This window comes from Somniosus microcephalus, unplaced genomic scaffold (assembly GCF_052327205.1).
Source record: "Somniosus microcephalus isolate GS21.2 unplaced genomic scaffold, FLI_Smic_1.0 unresolved_chr3, whole genome shotgun sequence".
In the NCBI taxonomy this organism is placed as follows: domain Eukaryota; kingdom Metazoa; phylum Chordata; class Chondrichthyes; order Squaliformes; family Somniosidae; genus Somniosus; species Somniosus microcephalus.
In genome coordinates this window covers 70,445,973-70,466,914 of record NW_028225181.1, presented here as the reverse complement: position 1 = coordinate 70,466,914, position 20,942 = coordinate 70,445,973, and the positions used below count along the sequence as shown (strand labels likewise).

Below are 20,942 nucleotides of genomic sequence, written 5' to 3'. Positions count from 1 at the left end.
ATTGCGAACATGTGAGGGCTCGGCAACAGTCTGCTGCTCCTGCGACTGTGCAGTGGTTGAGACGCCGATTTCAGTTGGGTGGGGACTCTGGTGGGTCTCTGACCGAGGTCTCTGCAGTGGCATGGTCGTGTGAGCACTTGGAGTGGAGCCCCCACTTCCTTGTTGTATGCCACCAACATCCCTCTAATGTGTCAGCTCCACTTCAGAGCTAGCAAGTAGCTTGACAGCACCTTAGAGCTGACCATTGCTCCTCAAGAGATATCAGTCTATTCTGAACAAATACCATGTTTTCCATACCCTGGCGACTAAGCTCCTCCATGGACGTAGCCATCCTCTCCTCTACCATTGCCATCCTCTCCTCTATCGTAGCCAGCCTTACCATGGAGGTAGCCATCCTTTCCGCGGAGGTTGCCATCATTTCTGTGGTGATGCATTCATGCGCCAACGCCTCCACAAAGGCTCTGCTCATGTTAGTGAAGGACTCCTCCATTCACTCCACAGTCGCAGCGACCCTGGAGACAAAACCTGCCAGAGACTCCTGCACCTGTTCCTGGAGTTCCAGCACTGCTCTTCTTCTGGATGGACCCGGAGGCAGAGGGTCGACATGCTGCTGAGCCGAGCTGGCAGAGTCCTGCGCCCTCCGGCTAGGACTCTCCACAGCTGTCCCTGTCTCCACCATCTGCTGATGCTCACTTGTGCGCTGTGATACACCAGGTGACAACACTGCACTATCTCGCGAAGGTACCACCGAAGTGTGAGTGTCTGCGCTGGTGCTGGGTGCACTGAATTCTGCTGATGCTGCACCTTCAGAGGTTGCAGCTTCCTCTGAGGAGTTTGGAGGCTCAGGCTGTTCCTCCTGGATAGTGGGGCTGGCGGCTTTCGATGGTCCTGTGGGGGAGTAAAGGAAAGAGTCAGAGATGTGATGCCAAGGTTACATACACATTGAATCTTGCAGATGATCAAAAGTCAATCTGTTAGAGCATCAGAGTCATTATCAGTGACTCATGCAATGTCAATGAGAGAGATGATAAACTGTTCTGTCACCAGCTTGCTCTGATTTACCCGTCTGTCCGTCCCCCACTTGCGCATCCTCCTCCACTCCCACGATCTCCAGGGCCGGCTCCTTCGAGGGGGTGAGCTGGGCTACTGAGGGTGGCCTTCCTCCTGTCCTCACTCTTTCCCTCTTATTGTGAGTGATCTTTTCCTGCAATGAGGGAGACAAGTGGAGTTTGAGTGAGAATGAAGGAGTGAGTGTAGAGAATCCATATCATTGGTGGTTAGAAGGAGACAAAGATGGAGTGAGATGGCAAAACCAAGGGCCCTCCCTGTGTGTTGTAAGTTGTTTTCATAGCATCACAGCGATAGGGAGTGTGAGGGCTGCATAGTCGAATAGTTAGGTGAATGTGACCATAGAGAGAGAGGGAATGGGCAAGGGTTCATGGATGTCAGTGTCAAGTGGGATGTGGAGGAAGAGGTTGCTAAAGCTGAGGAGAGGCAATGGGGATCGGATTGAGGGTGATGGCAAAGGCATACTCACTTTTCCAGTGCGCAGAAGGTCATGAAACCTCTTCCTGCACTGAAGCCAGGTTCTGCGGATGAGGGACAACGAGTTGACCTCCTAGGCCACCTGGATCTGCACAGCCTTCGTCTGCTGGGGAGGCTTCTTCCTCCCTGAAGAAGGGAAGAGCACCTCCTTACTAGCTCTTGCTCCCTCCACCAAAGCTTGCAGGGCGATGTCATCAACCCTGGGAGCAGACTTGGGTCTCCCGCTGCTCATTCTGCCTCCAGGTCCCTCTCACTACAAAGGCCAAAAGGTTGGCAGTCTGCAGAAGAAGCAAGGCTTCTTGCAGACCTTAAATGCAGCAGCAATGATGACGTCATCGGAGGCGAGCTTCAGACTGAAAAAACGAATTGGGCCATGGGTTCCCACACGCTGGAACTCAATTGCCCAATTATGTGAAAATCGCATCAATCTCCCACATCGATTTGGAATCGGGTGGATAACACGAAAAGTGGATGACACGACCCCAGCCCGCCCCAAAGACAAAATCCAGCCTTTGGACTCTAGGGGAATCAAGGGATATGGGGATCGGGTGGGAAAGTGGAGTTGAGGTTGATGATCAGTCATGATCTTATTGAATGGCGGAGCAGGCTCGAGGGGCCGTGTGACCCACTCCTGCTCCTAATTCTTATGTTCTTATGTAAAACTTTAAAAGGAGTAGAGGAGCAGAGTGATTCAGGAGTTCAGGTACAGAAATCTTTAACAGTGAGCGGACAAGTTGATGAAGCTGTTTTAGAAATTGTATAGTGGGCTTTAATAAATAAGGGTGTAGAGTACAAAAGGGCAGAGCTCATGTAAACCTGTACAAAATCATTGGTTGGGCTGCAGTTAAAATATTGTGTCAGGTTTTGGGGCATCTTACTCAAAGAAGGATGTCAAGGCCGTGGAGAGGGTGCAGAGAGATTCACTGAGAGGATACCAGGGAAGAGAGCCTTTAGTTATCAGGAGAGATTAGAGAAACTGGGCTCTTTTCATTAGAACAAAGAAGGGTGAGAAGAGATCTGAGGAAGGTGTTTAAAATCTGATCAGGAAGATCAGGAAAAAGTATTTCACTGGTCGGTGAGTCAGTAACTAGAGGGACTTAATTTCAGATTATCACCGGAAGAATGAAGGGGGTTTGGAGGATTTGTTTCAGCAGAGGATTCGGGCGCAGAAGGCCCAGGGTGGAAAACCCAGAGGAGAGAGTCCTAGGCGGGAGGCCCAGCATGGGGGACCCCAGGCGGGAGGCCCAGCATGGAGGACCCTAGGTGGGAGGCCCAGCACGGAGGACCCTAGGCAGGGGGCCCAGGGCGGAGGACACAGAGGAGAGTGTCCTAGGCGGGAGGTCCAGCATGGAGGACCCCAGGCGGGGGGCCCAGGGCGGAAGACCCAGAGGAGAGTGTCCCAGGTGGGAGGCCCAGCACGGAGGACCCCAGGCGGGGGGCCCAGGGCAGAAGACCCAGAGGAGAGTGTCCCAGGTGGGAGGCCCAGCACGGAAGACCCCAGGCGGGAGGCCCAGCACGGAGGACGCTAGGCGGGGGGCCCAGGGTGGAAGACCCAGAGGAGAGTGTCCTAGGCGGGAGGCCCAGCACGGAGGACCCCAGGTGGGGGGCCCAGGGCGGAAGACCCAGAGGAGAGAGTCCTAGGTGGGAGGCCCAGCACGGAGGACCCCAGGCGGGGGCCCAGGGCGGAGGACCCAGAGGAGAGTGTCCCAGGCGGGAGGCCCAGCATGGAGGACACCAGGCGGGAGGCCCAGGGCGGAGGACCCAGAGGAGAGTGTCCCAGGCGGGAGGCCCAGCACGGAGGACCCCAGGCGGGGGGCCCAGCACGGAGGCCCAGGGTGGAAGGCCCAGAGGAGAGTGTCCTAGGCGGGAGGCCCAGCACGGAGGACACCAGGCAGGAGGCCCAGCACGGAGGACCCCAGGCGGGGGACCCAGCACGGAGGACCCCAGGCAGGGGGCGCAGCACGGAGGACCCCAGGCGGGAGGCACAGCACGGAGGACTCCAGGCGGGGGGCCCAGCACGGAGGACCCCAGCACGGAGGACCCACGGCGGGGGGCCCAGCACAGAGGACCCCAGGCGGGGGGCCCAGCACGGAGGACCCCAGGCGGGGGGCCCAGCACGGAGGACCCCAGGCGGGGGGCCCAGCATGGAGGACCCCAGGCGGGGGGCCCAGCACGGAGGACCCCAGGCGGGGGGCCCAGGGTGGAAGACCCAGAGGAGAGTGTCCTAGGCGGGAGGCCCAGCACGGAGGACCCCAGGTGGGGGGCCCAGCACGGAGGACCGCAGTCAGGAGGCCCAGCACAGAGGACCCCAGGCCGGGGGCCTGGGGCGGAGCGGCTGGTCGACAGAAGCGGAGTCGGGAGATGCTGTGGGTGAGCATGCTGCACGGTTTCTAAAGTTGAAGAACGGTCTCCGGCCCGAATGAGTTCCAGCGGCCCCGCCTGTGCTCCGTTTGGTGGCAGCTGTGATGCTTTTTCTTGGTAACAGGTGCCGTTTTGTGCGCTGCCATTCTGGTGGAGGAAAGACAGACTGTGTCCATCTGTAGTATGGAGCTTGAGCGGCCATGAGATGGGAAAAGAGAACGGAATAAAAGTGAAAAAGGAAAATAAAAGGAAGATAAAAGGCAAAATAAAGTAATATCGGCAAGGAATAATGAATGTCTTGATGGCTGGGTCCCGTGAGTGAAAACAGCAAGAAGGAAATTTGAGCAGTCGTTTTCCTCTTTTACGTATTTGAGAAAGTGGTCGGCTTCTTTTCTGTGGGAAAGTTGAAGACTGTGGACAAGGATCATGACATTATATGGTTAGATAACATCAAGTGAAAACGAGGAGTTATTAGAGTGCCAATAGGACTGGCGTAGAACTGGTATTTACTTGTTTTGTTGAAGAAGTTTCGGGTTCTGGTTAAAAGTAGTTTACTTGAAGTTTTAATTGATTTCTGATATGGTTATGGGACTTTGTATATTGTGGTGTTATTTAGTGTTAAAGCCTTCCTTAATCGAACGAACGAAGGCTCAAGTGAACGCATGCATGCGGACACAAATAATACACATGCATACACAATGGAACTTACATTCGACCAAATGAAGGGCCCTCGCTCCCCAGGATGAAGGCCCGCTTGGTGAGCGTGAGGCCTGCCGGATGGATGAACAAACGCACGCATGCACACAGGTAGACAAATGACACGTACGCACGCATACACAATGGAACTTACGTTCGACCGAATGAGGGGTTCTCGCTCCCTAGGATGAAAGTTGGCATCCTATTGGGTGAGCGTGAGGCTTGCCGGACGGATGAACAAACGCACGCATGCACACAGGTAGGCAAATGACACGTACGCACGCATACACAATGGAACTTACGTTCGACCGAATGAGGGGTTCTCGCTCCCTAGGATGAAATTTGGCATCCTATTGGGTGAGCGTGAGGCCTGTCTGGACGGATGAATGAACGCACGCATGCGCACATGTAGACAAATGAAATGCAGACCTGCACAATGGAAGTGACGCTTGAGCGAACGAATGAATGGAGGAATGAATGACCGAATGATTGAGCGATGCCAGTTGGACTTTCTTTTCTTGGTTTATTCAATAGTGGCAGTTTGTACTGTAAACATTATTGATTTACCTGTAAAAATGTATTATTGTATTTATATTGTTGACCATAAAGCTGTTTTTTGAGGCTTTATCCTTTTTATTGTGGTCAATGAATGTAACGGATTTACTATGTAATTGATGAGTTATATAAGTACTGTTGTACTTGAATGTTAAAAAAGGACAACAGGTAATACCAAGCAAAAACAAAGAGTTACCAGATTGCCAATGGGACTGGCGTAAAATTGTTTTTCACTATGGGTACCTGTACTGTTAATATTATTGGTTTATCTGTAAAATTTACCACTGCATTTATACTGTTAACCCTAAAGCTGTTTTTAAGGCTTTGTTTTATTGCGGCTAATGAATGTAATGGATTTATTATGTCATTGATGAGTTGTAACAAGTACTACCATATTTAAATAAATATGTTTGATTTTTTTTTAAATGAACCCCGGGGGGGCACGGGCTGCTCACACCCCGAGTGCGGCCCCAGGCCCCATTATTAAAACACTCAACATTATCCGCTTCACACACACCCCGAGTGTGGCCCCAGGCCCCATTATTAAAACACTCAACATTATCCGCTTCACACACACCCCGAGTGTGGCCCCAGGCCCCATTATTAAAACACTCAACATTATCCACTTCACACACACCCCGAGTGCGGCCCCAGGCCCCATTATTAAAACACTCAACATTGTCCGATTCACACACACCCGGGGTGGGCCTCAGGCCCCGAACAAGAGCCTCCGGGCCGGGCGTTTGCCCCGAGCGGGGCGGCAGCTGCGGGGCTTTCTCCCGGCGACAGGCCCGGGGTAATGGCCGCCATCTTGAGAGGCTCAGGGGGCAGCAGGGCGCATGCGCAGCCTCCTTGGCCAGGAACCAGGAGGAGAGAATCTTGTCAATTTCTATCCTGGACTCACAGTGATGGCTTTTGTAAACTCCTTTTACAGGCTGTGAGAAGGGCAGCATTTACACACCACAAACTCAGACCAACAACTACTTTCCTTTATATAGCACCTTTAGAAAGTCACAGTAACGCAGTCAGACAATAATCGATACACATACTTTGTTTGTGGTCCAGTGCACTAACACAAAGTTCCTTCACAACTGTAACAATTTTATTGTGGTTGCTGTGAAGGCTGCGCTAACTCTGCTTGTACACCTGGTCTCCAAAGGAGACAAAACCGGACTAATGCTGCCGAGCTCAGCTCTCTCCATGTTTTTCCAGTGGCTGAAGGGTCTGTAACCCTGTCAGGGGCGCCCCTGCCACAGGACTCAATATCCACCCCCTCCACAACTGGTGCACTGTGTCTGCAGTATGTACGGTCTACAAGATGACCACGGTCAGGCCGTGTGGAGTCAATGGCCAGGCAGGAGAATGGATGGAAAGATCGCAACAAACTTCCCTCAACTCCAACCCTCTGATTTCCATTTTGTAGCCATCTTTCCATCCATTCTGCTGCCGGGCCCTTCACTCCACACGGCCTGACCTGGGTCATCTTGTCGATCTTACAAACTGTTAATGGATCGCAAGCTGGTTACAAAACAGAAAACAGAGAGTAGGGGTTGGGAGTAGCTACTCAGACTGGCAAAAGGTGGGAAGTGGTGTTCCACAGGGATCGATGCTGGGATCACTGTTGTCCATAAACGATTTCGACTCGGGAATCAGAAGAACAATTTCAAAGTTTGTCGATAACACCGAAAAAGGTAGAGTTAATACTGAGGAAGACAAAATGCAAGAAGCTATTAATACATTTCAGCATGGGGGTGTAATTGGCAAATTAATTTCACTGTAGATCAGTGTGAGGTGGTGTGTTAATTAATTTCACTATAGATCAGTGTGAGGTGGTGTGTTTTGGTGGGAAGAATAAGGAGGCCACACATTACTTGGAAAAGGGGGTGAAATTGGGTTGCTTTGTGACTCCTGTGATATTCAGCAGGAGGTTAGCGGCGGCGGTAGCCGACAGCGCCCCGCGGCACTGCACGGCCGGCAATGACGTCCTCGCCGTGCGCAGCACACCGGCTGCAACCTTGGGTTGTGCCCCCTGACCTATCGCCGGACGATATGTCCAACAGGGTCAGGGGTCGTTCTTGCAGCCGTGGCAGCGCCAGTTAAAGGGAAGCTGTCGGGCGGCAACATTTCATTTTGGCCGACTGCCAGCACCTGCATCCCTTCCCCTTCTTTGGGGTGTCAGCCGCGATCGCTCAGCCCGGCGTTCCTCTTGATCCGACACCCGCTCCCCTGTGGTCCAGCAGGGCCCCAGTGTGCGCAGTGCTAGGCCCCTCCCCTTTAGTCACGGAGGGAGGTCTGCTATGACACGGTGCTATGTGCCGACGGGCGTGGCGCTGTTACACGAAGCACCGCAAAATTCACTGGTAGCGCCTCAAGAGGGAGGGGAGCGCTTCCAGTGGCACCCCGCCTCCTGCTTGGGGCGCTAGCACTGAAATTAATGCGCAGGGGCGCATACTTTGTCAGGGGGCTAAAATTAGCCCCGGTGACGTTAGCAACCCAAAGGGGGTGCCACCGAATTTCCCCCTAAGAGTCTAAAGGGGCTGGAGGAGCAGAGGGATCCAGGGATCCAGATACACAAATCACTAAAAGTAGCAACACAGGTTAATAAGGCCATTAAAAAAAAGCACTGGGGTACATTCCTAAAGGAGCCTTCTGTTCCGTGCCTAGGAGTTCTAAACCATGGCAGTGAGTGGCTGGGATATGTTTCTCACATGCCTCGAGATTAACCCTCATGGGGACTTTGCTGTCAGTGAAGAGAGAGAAGAAAGGCCAAAGTGCCGTCTGCCCCTCTCAGTGTGGCCCTGAAGGACTGTGTCCAGGCTGGAGTTCTGTTCCTGTCGTACGATCCTCCCCCAGATTGTCCTTTCTGAGCTCCAGCCAGGTGATGCTAAACACTCAGGTGGGAAAGACAAAAATCTACAACAATGTGTTTTTAAAAAAGTTGATTTATTTGACATATATCCAGAATATTAAACTCCAGCCAAGTTCCCGGAGTTATTAACATCAGCAGAAACAATCCCCACCTGTCAGAATGAACATGGTTCAGTCCTGGATGTGATTAACAGCAGCAACAACAGCAGCAGAATCCAATCCCTGCAGTCACTTGTGCACTCGCTGGTGTGTCAGGAGGTGGGATGACTGAGTGAATCCCTTCCCACAATCAGGGCAGGTGAACGGCCTCTCCCCAGTGTGAACTCGCTGGTGTGTCAGCAGGTGGGATGAGCAAGTGAATCCCTTCCCACACACGGAGCAGGTGAACGGTCTCTCCCCAGTGTGAACTCGCTGGTGATTCAGCAGGTTGGATGACTGAGTGAATCTCTTCCCACACTCAGAGCAGGTGAACGGCCTCTCCCCAGTGTGAACTCGCTGGTGATTCAGCAGGGTGGATGACTGAGTGAATCCCTTCCCACACACGGAGCAGGTGAACGGTCTCTCCCCAGTGTGAACTCGCTGGTGATTCAGCAGGTTGGATAACTCAGTGAATCCCTTCCCACACTCAGAGCAGGTGAACGGCCTCTCCCCAGTGTGAACTCGCTGGTGATTCATCAGGTTGGATGACTGAGTGAATCTCTTCCCACACTCAGGGCAGGTGAACGGCCTCTCCCCAGTGTGAGTGCGCTGGTGTACAGTGAGCCCAGATGATCGCCTGAACCCAGTCCCGCAGTGAGAGCACCTGAACGGTCTCTCGTCTGTGTGAACACGTTGATGGCACATCAGTTCCCCGGAACTTTTAAAGCATTTCCCACAGTCCGAGCAATTAAAAGGTCTCTCGTCAGTGTGAACTCGCCGGTGTGACAGCAGTTTGTATGAATTAGTGAATCCCTTCCCACACTCAGAGCAGGGGAACGGCCTCTCCCCGGTGTGAACGGTGCTTTTTGCTTCCATATTCAAAGGCCGATGATATTCAGTTCCTGATGAATCGAGTGACTGTCAGATCTTGACGTGATGTTTGGTTTGAGTTTCCCGTCTGCAAATCCTCCCCTTCCAATACCCTGTAAAATGAATTTAAAACAGGGAGCGTGAGAGAACCCACTAAAGAGGCAGGTTGTGAAATTGAGCTCAATGAATCTGGTCATTTGTGGGGCCGGCACTAGAAAAAAGTGACCATGAAAGCTGCTGGATTGTCATAAAATCCGACTGGTTCACTAATGTCCCTCAGTGAAGGGAATCTGTCACCTGGTCTGGGCCTCTGGCCTCTATGGGAGGAGAGAGAGAGAGAGAGAGAGGTGGGAGTGGGAGGGGGCAAAGGAGATGGACTTTATACATCTGCAACTCGACCAGAACTTTGACAGAACCTCCAAAACCCACAACCTCCAGCACCTAGAAGGACAAAGGCAGAAGGTGCATGGGAGCACCATCACCTCCAAGTTCTCCAAGTCACACACCATCCTGACTTGGACATATATCGCCGTTGCTACATCATCACTGGGTGAAAATCCTGGGACTCCTTACACAACAGCATTGTGGGAGTACCTTCACCACACAGACTGCAGCGGTTCAAGAAGGCGGCCCACCATCACCTTCTCAACGGGAAAATGGGGATTGGCAACATATTCTGGTCTTGCGAGCGACGCCCACATCCCAAGGATGAATTAAAACAAATCTGCAGATGTAAACTGGATTAAAAGCCTCTACAGAAATACTTATTCCTAAAACAATACTCTTTTACATTGTAGGGACAGTGTCTGTGTAACAACCTAATCTCCCCCAGAATCCACCTCCCTTGACAGTCTCACATTGGAAATTGTTGGGTCCTCCTGGGCTCAGAAGTACTGGGGGTTAAACCCAGCTGCTTCTGCTCCATCTCCACTCCAGCTCAAACAGAAGCAACAAAAAGACCTACACAGGCGGCCAGGGACCTACCTTCCGTCAGCCTGCAATAAAACTCTTCCCGACAGCTGCTGACTAATGGCGGCCGCAGCACCCACAATTCACCGCGCCCCAGAAACCACTCTATCCAACTCGCTGATTTACCCGCTGAGAGTGCGCATGCTCCCCGGGGCTACGGGTCATTCTGGGAGCCTGGCTCCTGTCCTTTGGCCCGAGTCGGACTTGGTGGAACCGGCTGAAGAAACCGGAAAGCGGCGGCTCGGATGGGGTAGGCGCTGCACCCAGGGTTTCCTGGTGCCAGGGCCCTGGCTGCATGTCCGCTGGGCCTGGCCGCTCTGATTCTGATTGAGGTTCTTGATGAGGTAACAGAGAGGGTTAATGAGGGCAATGCGGTTAACATGTTGTACATGGATTTCCAAAAGGCGTTCGACAAGTGCCACATAATAGGCTTGCCAGCAAAGTTGAAGCCCATGGAATAAAAGCGACAGTGGCAACATGGATACGGAATTGGCAAAGTGACAGGAAATAGAGTAGTGGTGAACGGTTGTTTTTCAGACTGGAGGAAGGTATCCAGTGGTGTTCCCCAGGGGTCGGTACTAGGACCACTGCTTTTCTTGAGATATATATATATATATATACATACATATATATATATATCTATATATATAAAGCGGCTCTTCTGTCTGTCCCGATGTCTGTCTGTCTGTCCGCCTGGTCTCTATACGTTTGGAAGTTACAGAGCGTACCGACGCGCGCGTCGCCTCAAAAGAAAGCTTGCGATTCCGGACCGGTCATAGGCGTATTTACGTTTCGGCCGGACAAAAATCCCGCCCGCGGTATCCCAAAAACGTTCAGCGTTCCGCTCATTAGCATCTCATTAGCGACCGTGTGACGTCGAGGTCTTCCTACAGTTGAGTGTCGAGTGACTCGACGATTGACCAATCCTACGCTTCGGTGACCTGACCGGTCGACCAATCGGTGCGTGTGTGGGCGGGCCTTATCCTTCTGAACCGAGGTGAGTGGCCGCCATCTTGATTTTCCACGATTTTTTCCCCCACACTTTCTGTGTGTTAGGGAACTAAGGTAAATATTTCAATTATGTGTTAGGCAATTAATTAACAATTTATTTGAGTTTTATATTGTGTTTAGCAACCCCCCCCGCCTCCTCCTCACCCTCGCGCAGGGGGGACTCGGGGCCTGAAGCTGAAAAAATTTCTCTCTCTCTCTCTCCCTCTCTTCCCTCTCTCCTTCTCCTCTTCCCTCTCTCTCCTTCTCCTCTTCCCTCTCTCCTCTTCCCGCTCTCTCCTTCTCCTCTTCCCTCTCTGTCTCTCTCTACTTCCCCCTCTCAGGTGTCGCGGACGGAGCGCGGGCGCGCCGCCCAAAGTTTCTCGCTCGCTAACGGCCTTGCCGGCTCCCGCGGGCCGCTCGCACTGACCGCGCATGCGCCGCCCGCACTGACCGCGCATGCGCCACCCGCACTCACCGCGCATGTGCCGCCCGCACTCACCGCGCATGCGCCGCCCGCACTCACCGCGCAAGCGCCGCCCGCCTGCCCGCAGCGGCCGTCCATCAGCCGCGCGATACGCGGGGGACCTCAGCAACGGCACCGGACCTCAGGCGCTAGGCAGGGGGAGGGGCCGGAGAGAGGGACAGAGGGGAGTGGGGGAGCGGGGGAGGGGAGGGGTGAGAGGGAGACAGGGGAGGGGAGGGAGAGAGGGGAGAGGAGGGGAGGGAGAGAGGGGAGGGAGGGATAGGACAGGGAGAGGACATGACAGGGAGAGGGGGGACACACAGGGGCAGGGAGACCAAACGCCCCAAAATTGCCCTCGCGCCCCAAAATTGCCCTCGCAACGCAGGGCTCCCCAGCTAGTGCATGTATGTATGAGTCGATCTCTCTGTCTGTCCTTCTGTCCTCGGGTGTGCGTCTGTCCGGCTATGCGCTCGAAAGTTATAGAGCGTACCTACGCGCGCGTTACCTCCGAAGAAAGCTTACGCTTCCGGGACGGTCGTAAGCGTATTTACTTTTCGGTCGCACGAAAATTGTTCGCGCCTTATGCAAAAAACCTTCAAAATTAAACTCATTATCTGCTACTTAGCATTGATTGACTGACGTCAAGGTTCAACCAATCCTGTGCCGTCACGATTGACCAATCCGACAGTATGGTCCCCTGATGGTTGGCCAATCGGTGTGTGTGTGTGTGGGCGGGACTAATCGTTTTCATCTCAGGGATCTGGCAGCCATTGTTTCACTAACATTACTTCAGCTTCCAGCTCAAACTACTTTGATCATCCAGCTTTGAAAAAGTTAGTATCTCTTTTAAAAATAACATAAGATTTACCAAAAACGTTTTATAAGTATTTTCACTTTCATCTTTCAAGGTATTAAAAGGTAGAAATGTTGCCCGGCAGCAGATTCACAAAGGGACAGAGACAGGGCCCAAAAGCCTGGGACTCGATTTAAAATGTTGCTCGGCAGCAGATTCACAGAGGGACAGACAGGCCCCAAAGCCTCGCACTCGATTTAAACCGCCCGGCCCAAAACAGCCCTGGCAAAGCCGGGCTCCCCCAGCTAGTATATATTATATCTATCTATCTAGGATACATCTGTCTGTCTATCTGTCTGTCTGTCGAGCTATACACTCTAAAGTTATAGAGCGTACCTACACGTGCGTTACATCAAAAGAAAGCTTGCGATTCCGGAACGGTCGTAAGCGTATTTACGTTTCGGCCGGACAAAAATTGCACCCGCAGTATCCAAGAAACGTTCAAAATTCCGCTCATTATCTGCTCATTAGCATTGAGTTACATCGAGGTCAACCAATCGTATGGTCCAGCGACCCGACGGTCGACTAATCGCGGCGTGGCGGGGGCGGGTTCCTGGCGTGTGTGGGCGGGCCCCCCTCGAGTCGAGTGACAGGACGATTGACCAATCCTACGCTTCAGTGACCTAACGGTCGACCAATCGGTGCGTGTGTGGGCGGGCCTTATCGTTCTGAACCGAGGTGAGTCGACGCTATCGTGATTCCAAACTTTTCATTTCTTTTTCCCGCTTTCTGCGTGTTTCTTTTCAAATCTACATTTCCACCAAAAAAAGTCGCTTTTAAAACACAAAATGTTTAAAAAAGTTAATTCATTTGTAAATCTTTTTTCTAACCTCTATAATTTTCCTACCTTTCACCGTTTTTCCAGGCAGGCCTCGAAGCCTGGGCGTCTGTTGCCCAGCCACGCCCGAGCTACGCACCGGCCATCCCGCTGGGCCCGATTCCGAACCAGCGGCCAGCCATCTTGGTAAAGGCTGGCTGGGCTCACTGCAAGCTCCTCGCGCTGCACGGCGCACCTCCACACAGAGCGCGGCCAGAGGGAAGCGAGCAGGCTCGGGGGGGGCGGGGCTCGGGAGGGGGAGCGGAGAGGGTTACTCCGGCAACCGGGCTCGCCAGCCGCAATCGGCCGTCTCAAGCCGCTCAGGCCCGGAGATCGGGAGGCGGAGAGTTACCAAGGCAACCAGGCCGGGCCAGCCGCAATCGGCCGTCTCAGGCCCGGCCTCAGAAGGGCGGGGCTCGGGCTCACCGGGGCGCTGCGCTCGGCATGTCAGTGCGTGGGGCGGCACGGAGCTCAGCGGAGCCATCGCCGGCAGAGGGGAGAGGGTCTGCTGGCTCCCCCCTCCCATTCTCCCCCCTCCCTTCCTCCCCCCCTTGGTGACCGGGAGGGGTCGCTGTGCCGGACTCAGTCCAAACCGTCGCTCCCTGTGCGCATGCGCGGACTATCGTCTGTCAATCAACCATCAGCCAGAAGAGGTCGCTGGTGAGACCAGTGAAGAAAGAAAAACTTGCATTTCTATAGCGCCTTTCACCATCACCGGATGCCCCAAAGTGCTTTACAGCCAATCAAGTACTTTTGAAGTGTAGTCACTGCTGTAATGTAGGAAATGCGGCAGTGAAATAGCGCACAGCAAGCTCCCACAAACAGCAATGTGATAATGACCAGATAATCTATCTTTTTGTTAAATCTGTTTCTCTCTCTACGGATGTTGCCTGGCCTGCTGAGTGTTTCCAGCATTTCCTGTTGTTATTTCAGATTTCCAGCATCCGCAGTATTTTGCTATTATCCTTTTGTTACATTGATTGAGGGATAAACATTGGCTAGGACACCGGGGATATTTCCCCTGCTCTTTCCCAACAAACCGTCTATATTCTCCTGTAGCCTGAGGCTTCCCTCCTCGCTATTTACCACTCCACCAATTTTCGTGTCATCTGCGAACTTACTGATCATACCTCCTACATTCATATCTAAATCATTAATGTACACTACAAACAGCAAAGGACCCAGACCCTGTGGTACACCACTGGACACAGGCTTCCAGTCACAAAAACAACCTTCGACCATCACCCTCTGCCTCCTGCCACTAAGCCAATTTTGGATCCAATGTGCCAAATTGCCCTGGATCCCATGGGGTCTTACCTTCTTGACCAGTCTCCCATGTGGGACTTTGTCAAAAGCCTTACTGAAGTCCATGTAGACTACATCAACTGGACTGCCCTCATCCACACACCTAGTCACCCACATCAAAAAATTTAATCAAATTGGTTAGACATGATCTCCCCCTGACAAAGCTATGCTGACTATCCTTGGTTAATCCTTGCCTCTCCAAGTGGAGACTAATTCTGCCCCTCAGAATTTTATCCAATAATTTCCCTACCATTGATGTTCGGCTCACTGGCCTGTAATTCCCTGATATATCCCTACTACTACCCTTCTTGAATAATGGTACTACGTTAGCTGTTCTCCAGTCCTCTGGCACCTCCCCTGTGGCCAGAGAGGTTCTGAAAATTTGTGTCAGAGCCGCTGCAATCTCCTCCCTTGCCTCACACAGCAGGCTGGGATACATCTCGTCTGGGCCTGGGGGTTTATCCACTTTTAAGCCCGCTAAAACCACTAATACCTCCTCCCTCTCAATACTAATTTGTTCAAGTATATCACAATCCCCCTGCCTGATTTCTATGCCTGCATTGTCCTTATCCATAGTGAACACAGATGCAAAATATTTATTTAAAACTTCACCTACATCTTCTGGCTCTGCACACAGATTGCCACTTTGGTCCCAAATGGGCTCTACTCTTTCCCTCGTTATCCTCTTGCCCTTAATATACTAACAAAACACCTTGGGATTTTCCTTTATTTTGCCCGCCAGTGTTTTTTCATGACCCCTCTTCGCTCTCCTAATTTCTTTTATTAAGTACCCCCCTGCACTTTCTGTACTCCTCTCGGGCTTCCACTGCTTTTAGTCCTTTGTATCTGCCAAAAGCCACCCTTTTTTTCCTAATCCATTCTTGTATGTCCATCTCCAGCACCGGTGTGTATCTGAGTCAATGGGCCTCTCTCTGACCATTCTCCCCAGTCCATCTCCAGGACCAGTGTGTATCTGAGTCAATGGAACTTTCTCCCCAGTCCAACTCCAGGACCAGTGTGTATGAGTCACAGGGACGCTCTCTGACCTTTCTCCCCAGTCCATCTCCAGGACCAGTGTGTATCTGAGTCAATGGGACTCTCTCTGAACTTTCTCCCCAGTCCATCTCCAGGACCAGTGTGTATCTGAGTCAATGGGACTCTGACCTCTCTCCCCAGTCCATGTCCAGGACTAGTGTGTATCTAAGTCAATGGGACACTCTCTGACCTTTCTCCCCAGTCCATCTCCAGGACCAATGTGTACCTGAGTCAATGGGGCTCTCTCTGACCTTTCTCCCCAGTCTATCTCCAGGACCAGCGTGTATCTGAGTCAATGGGACTCTCTCTGACCTTTCTCCCCAGTCCATCTCCAGGACCAGTGTGTATCTGAGTCAATGGGACTCTCTCTGACCTTTCTCCCCAGTCCATCTCCAGGACCAGTGTGTATCTGAGTCAATGGGACTCTCTCTGACCTTTCTCCCCAGTCAATATCAGTCTTTACAGTAGAAGACACTAAGAATATCCCAACACTGGACAAACAGGGGGCTAAAGGGGGGGAGGAGCTAAACATGATCAAAATCACTAAGGAAGTGGTACTCGGTAAAATAATGGGACTCAAGGCAGATAAATCACCTGGACCTGATGGCTTACATCCTAGGGTCTTGAGGGAAGTGGCGGTAGGGATTGTGGATGCATTGGTAATAATTTTCCAAAACTCCCTGGACTCGGCAAAGGTCCCGGCAGACTGGAAAACTGCTAATGTAACACCCTTATTTAAAAAGGGCAGTAGACAGAAGGCTGGAAACTATAGACCGGTTAGCCTAACATCTGTGGTAGGTAAAATTTTGGAGTCCATTATTAAGGAGACAGTAACAGGACATTTGGATAATCATAATTTAATAGGACAAAGTCAGCATGGTTTTATGAAGGGGAAGTCATGTTTGACAAATTTGCTGGAGTTCTTTGAGGAAGTAACATATAGGGTGGATAAAGGGGAACCAGTGGACGTAGTGTATTTAGACTTCCAAAAGGCATTTGACAAGGTGCCATGCAAAAGATTATTGCTTAAGATAAAAAACCACGGGATTGGGGTAATATTCTGGCATGGATAGACGATTGGCTATCTAACAGAAGGCAGAGAGTTGGGATAAATGGTTCATTCTCAGACTGGCAATCAGTAACTAGTGGTGTTCCACAGGGGTCAGTGCTGGGTCCCCAACTCTTTACAATCTATATTAACGATTTGGAGGAGGGGACCGAGTGTAACATATCAAAGTTTGCAGATGATACTAAGATGGGAGGGAAAGTAGTGAGTGAGGAGGACATAAAAAACCTGCAAGGGGACATAGACAGGCTAAGTAAGTGGGCAGAGATTTGGCAGATGGAATACAATACTGGAAAGTGTGAGGTTATGCACTTTGGCAGGAAAAATCGTAGAGCAAGTTATTATCTTAATGGCAAGAAACTGGAAAGTACTGAAGTACAAAGGGATCTGGGGGTCCTGGTGCACGAAACTCAAAAGGTTAGTATGCAGGTGCAGCAAGTGACTAAGAAGGCCAATGGAATGTTGGCTTTCATTGCTAGGGGGATAGAATATAAAAATAGGGAGGTATTGCTTCAGTTGTACAATGTATTGGTGAGACCGCACCTGGAACACTGCATACAGTTTTGGTGTCCATACTTAAGAAAGGACATACTTGCTCTCGAGTCAGTACAAAGAAGGTTCATTCGGTTAATCCCGGGGATGAGGGGATGGACATATGAGGAGAGGTTGAGTAGATTGGGACTCTACTCATTGGAGTTCAGAAGAATGAGAGGCGATCTTATTGAAACACATAAGATTGTGAAGGGGTTGGATCGGGTGGATGCGGGGAAGATGTTCCCGATGATGGGTGAAACTAGAACTAGGGGGCATAGTCTTAGAATAAGGGGCTGCTCTTTCAAAACTGAGATGAGGAGGAACTACTTCACTCAGAGGGTGGTTGGTCCATGGAATATGCTGCCCCAAAAAGCTGTAGAAGCTACATCATTACATAAATTTAAAAGAGAAATAGACAGTTTCCTAGAAGTAAAGGGAATTAAGGGTTACGGGGAGCGGGCAGGAATTTGGACATGAGTCTAGGTTCGGATCGGTCATGGCCCTGAGGGTAGCGGAGCGGGCCCAGGGGCTGTGTAGCCTGATCCTGCTCCTATTTCGTGTGTCTAATTCTGTTAGATTCAGGAGATGGTTCTGTGATAGTGGATTGGCGTTTAGGACCAGATCAGCCATGATCTTATTGAATGGCGGAGCAGGCTCGAGGGGCCGATTGGCCTACTCCTGCTCCTATTTCTTATGTTCTTATGATATGTCAGACAGGGTCAGGGGTCGTTCCTGCAGCCGCGGCGACACCACTTAAAGGACAGGTGTCGGGCGGCAAATTTTTATTTTGGCCGACTGCAAGCACCTGCCCCCTTCTCCTTTCTCCTTCGGGGTGTCAGCCGTGATCGCTCAGCCCGGCGCTCCTCTTGATCCGACACCGCACTCCCCGGTGGTCCAGCAGGGCCCCGGTGTGCGCAGTGCTAGGCTCCTCCCCTTTAATCAGGGAGGGAGTTCTGCTATGACGCGGTGCTATGTGCCGACGGGCGTGGCGCTGTTACACGAAGCACCATGAAATTCACTGGTAGCGCCTCAAGAGGGAGGGGAGCACTTCCAGTAGCACCCCGCCTCCTGCTTGGGGCGCTACCACTGAATTTAATGCGCAGGGGCGCTAACTTTTTTAGGGGGCTAAAATTAGCCCCGGAAACGTTAGCAACTCAAAGGGGGCGCCACCGAATTTCCCCCTAAGAGTCTAAATGGGCTGGAGGAGCAGAGGGATCCAGGGACACAGATAAACAAATCACTAAAAGTAGCAACACAGGTTAATAAGGCCATAAAAAAAAAAGCACTGGGGTACATTCCTAAAGGAGCCTTCTGTTCCGTGCCTAGGAGCTCTGAACCATGGCAGAGTGTGGCTGGGATACGTTTCTCACACGCCTCGAGATTAACCTGCACGGCAACTTTGCTGTCAGTGAAGAGAGACAAGAAAGACCAAGTGCCGTTTGCCCCTCTCAGTGTGGCCCTGAAGAACTGTGTCCAGGCTGGAGTTCTGCTCCCGCCGTACGATCCTCCCCCAGATTGTCCTTTCTGAGCTCCAGCCAGGTGATGCTAAACACTCAGGTGGGAAAGACAAAGATCTACAACAATGTGTTTAAAACAAAGTTGATTTATTTGACATCTATCCAGAATATTAATAACTCCGGGAAATGGGCTGGAATTTATCAGCAGAAACAATCCCCAACTGTCAGAATGAACATGGTTCAGTCCTGGATGTGATTAACAGCAGCAACAACAACAGAATCCAACCCCTGCAGTCACTTGTGAACTCGCTGGTGTCTCAGCAGGTTGGATGACTGAGTGAATCCCTTCCCACACTCAGAGCAGGTGAACGGCCTCTCCCGAGTGTGAACTCGCTGGTGTCTCAGCAGGTTGGATGACTGAGTGAATCCCTTCCCACACATGGAGCAGGTGAACGGCCTCTCCCCAGTGTGAGTGCGCTGGTGGACAGTGAGCGCAGATGACTGCCTGAACCGAGTCCCGCAGTGATGGCACCTGAACGGCATCTCCCCAGTGTGAATGCGCTGGTGTACAATGAGCTCAGATGACCACCTGAACCCAGTCCCGCAGTGAGAGCAGGTGAACGGTCTCTCCCCAGTGTGAACACGTTGATGGTGTATCAGTTCCCCGGAACCTTTATAGCACTTCCCACAGTCCGAGCAGTTAAAAGGTCTCTCCTCAGTGTGAACTCGCTGGTGATTCAGCAGGGTGGATGAATCAGTGAATCCCTTCCCACACTCGGAGCAGGTGAACGGCCTCTCCCCGGTGTGAACACGCTGGTGTGTCAGCAAGTTGGATGAATTAGTGAATCCCTTCCCACACTCGGAGCAGGTGAACGGCCTCTCCCCGGTGTGAACACGCTGGTGTGTCAGCAAGTTGGATGGATTAGTGAATCCCTTCCCACACTCGGAGCAGGTGAACGGCCTCTCCCCGGTGTGAACACGCTGGTGTGTCAGCAGGTTGGATGAATTAGTGAATCCCTTCCCACACTCGGAGCAGGTGAACGGCCTCTCCCCGGTGTGAACACGCTGGTGTGTCAGCAAGTTGGATGAATTAGTGAATCCCTTCCCACACTCGGAGCAGGTAAACGGCCTCTCCCCAGTGTGAACTCGCTGGTGTATCAGCAGGTTGGATGAATTAGTGAATCCCTTCCCACACTCAGAGCAGGTGAACGGCCTCTCCCCGGTGTGAATGCGCTTGTGTCTCGATAGGCCAGAGGGTTGGCTGAAGCTTCGTCCACACACAGAACACGTGTACGGTTTCTCCCCACTGTGAACGGTGCTTTTTGCTTCCATGTTCAGAGGCCGGTGATATTCAGATCCGATGAGTCGACTGACTCTGTCAGATCTTGAAGTGATGTTTGGTTTGAGCTTACCATCTGTAAGTCCTCCCCTTTCAGTGCCCTGTAAAATTAATTTAAAACAGGGAGCGTGAGAGACAACCCACAAAGGCAGGTTGTGAAATTGAGCTCAGTGAATCTGGTCATTTGGTGGGCTGGCACTAGAAAAAAGTGACCATGAAAGCTGCTGGATTGTCACAAAAACCCAACTGATTCACTAATGTCCTTCAGGGAAGGGAATCCACCACCTGGTCTGGGCCTACACAAGACTCTGGCCTCTATGGGAGGAGAGAGAGAGAGAGGTGGGAGTGGGAGGGGGGAGGGGGCGAAGGAAAGGAACTTTATACATCTGCAACTCGACCAGAACTTTGATAGAACCTCCAAAACCCGCAACCTCCACCGCCTAGAAGGACAAGGGCAGCTGTTGTATGGGAGAACCATCATATCCAAGTTCCCCTCCAAGTCACACATCATCCTGACTCAGATATATTCATAGTTACTGGGTCATAATCCTGGAACTCCTTACCGAACAACATTGTGGGAATACCTTCACCACACGGACTGCAGTAGTTCAAGAAGGCGACTCACCACCCCCTTCTCAACGGGAAACTGGGGATTGGCAATATTTGCTGCTCTTGCGAGCTACGCCCACATCCCAAGAATGAATTAAAACAAATCTGTAGATGTAAACTGGATTAAAAGCCTGTACAGAAATACTTGTTCCTAAAACAATACTCTTTTACATTGTAGGGACAGTGTCTGTTTAACAACCTAATCTCCCCTAGAATCCACCTCCCTTGACAGTCTCACATTGGAAATTGTTGGGTCCTCCTGGGCTCAGAAGTACTGGGGGTTAAACCCAGCAGCTTCTCCTATATCTCCACTCCAGCTCAAACTGAAGCATAGAAACATACAAACATAGAAACATAGAAGATAGGAGCAGGAGTAGGCCATTCGGCCCCTCTAGCCTGCTCCGCCATTCAATGCGATCATGCTGATCATCAAAATTCAGTACCCGGTCCCTGTTTTCTCCCCATACCCCTT

At 51.7% G+C, this 20,942-nt stretch overlaps 1 protein-coding gene across 1 annotated transcript in view; it reads right to left on the bottom strand.

The window, feature by feature from the left end:
• Positions 1–8,087: 8,087 nt before the first annotated feature.
• Positions 8,088–20,942, bottom strand: part of LOC147091925 (uncharacterized) — a 53,332-nt gene continuing 40,477 nt past the window's right edge. The window contains exons 4-5 of the mRNA XM_085976642.1: positions 18,820–19,962; positions 8,088–9,057 (exon numbers count right to left, since the gene is read on the bottom strand). Of these exons, the coding sequence (XP_085832768.1) occupies positions 8,254–9,057; positions 18,820–19,962 (1,947 nt within the window). The 3' untranslated portion in view covers positions 8,088–8,253. The remainder of the gene's footprint in view (positions 9,058–18,819; positions 19,963–20,942) is intronic.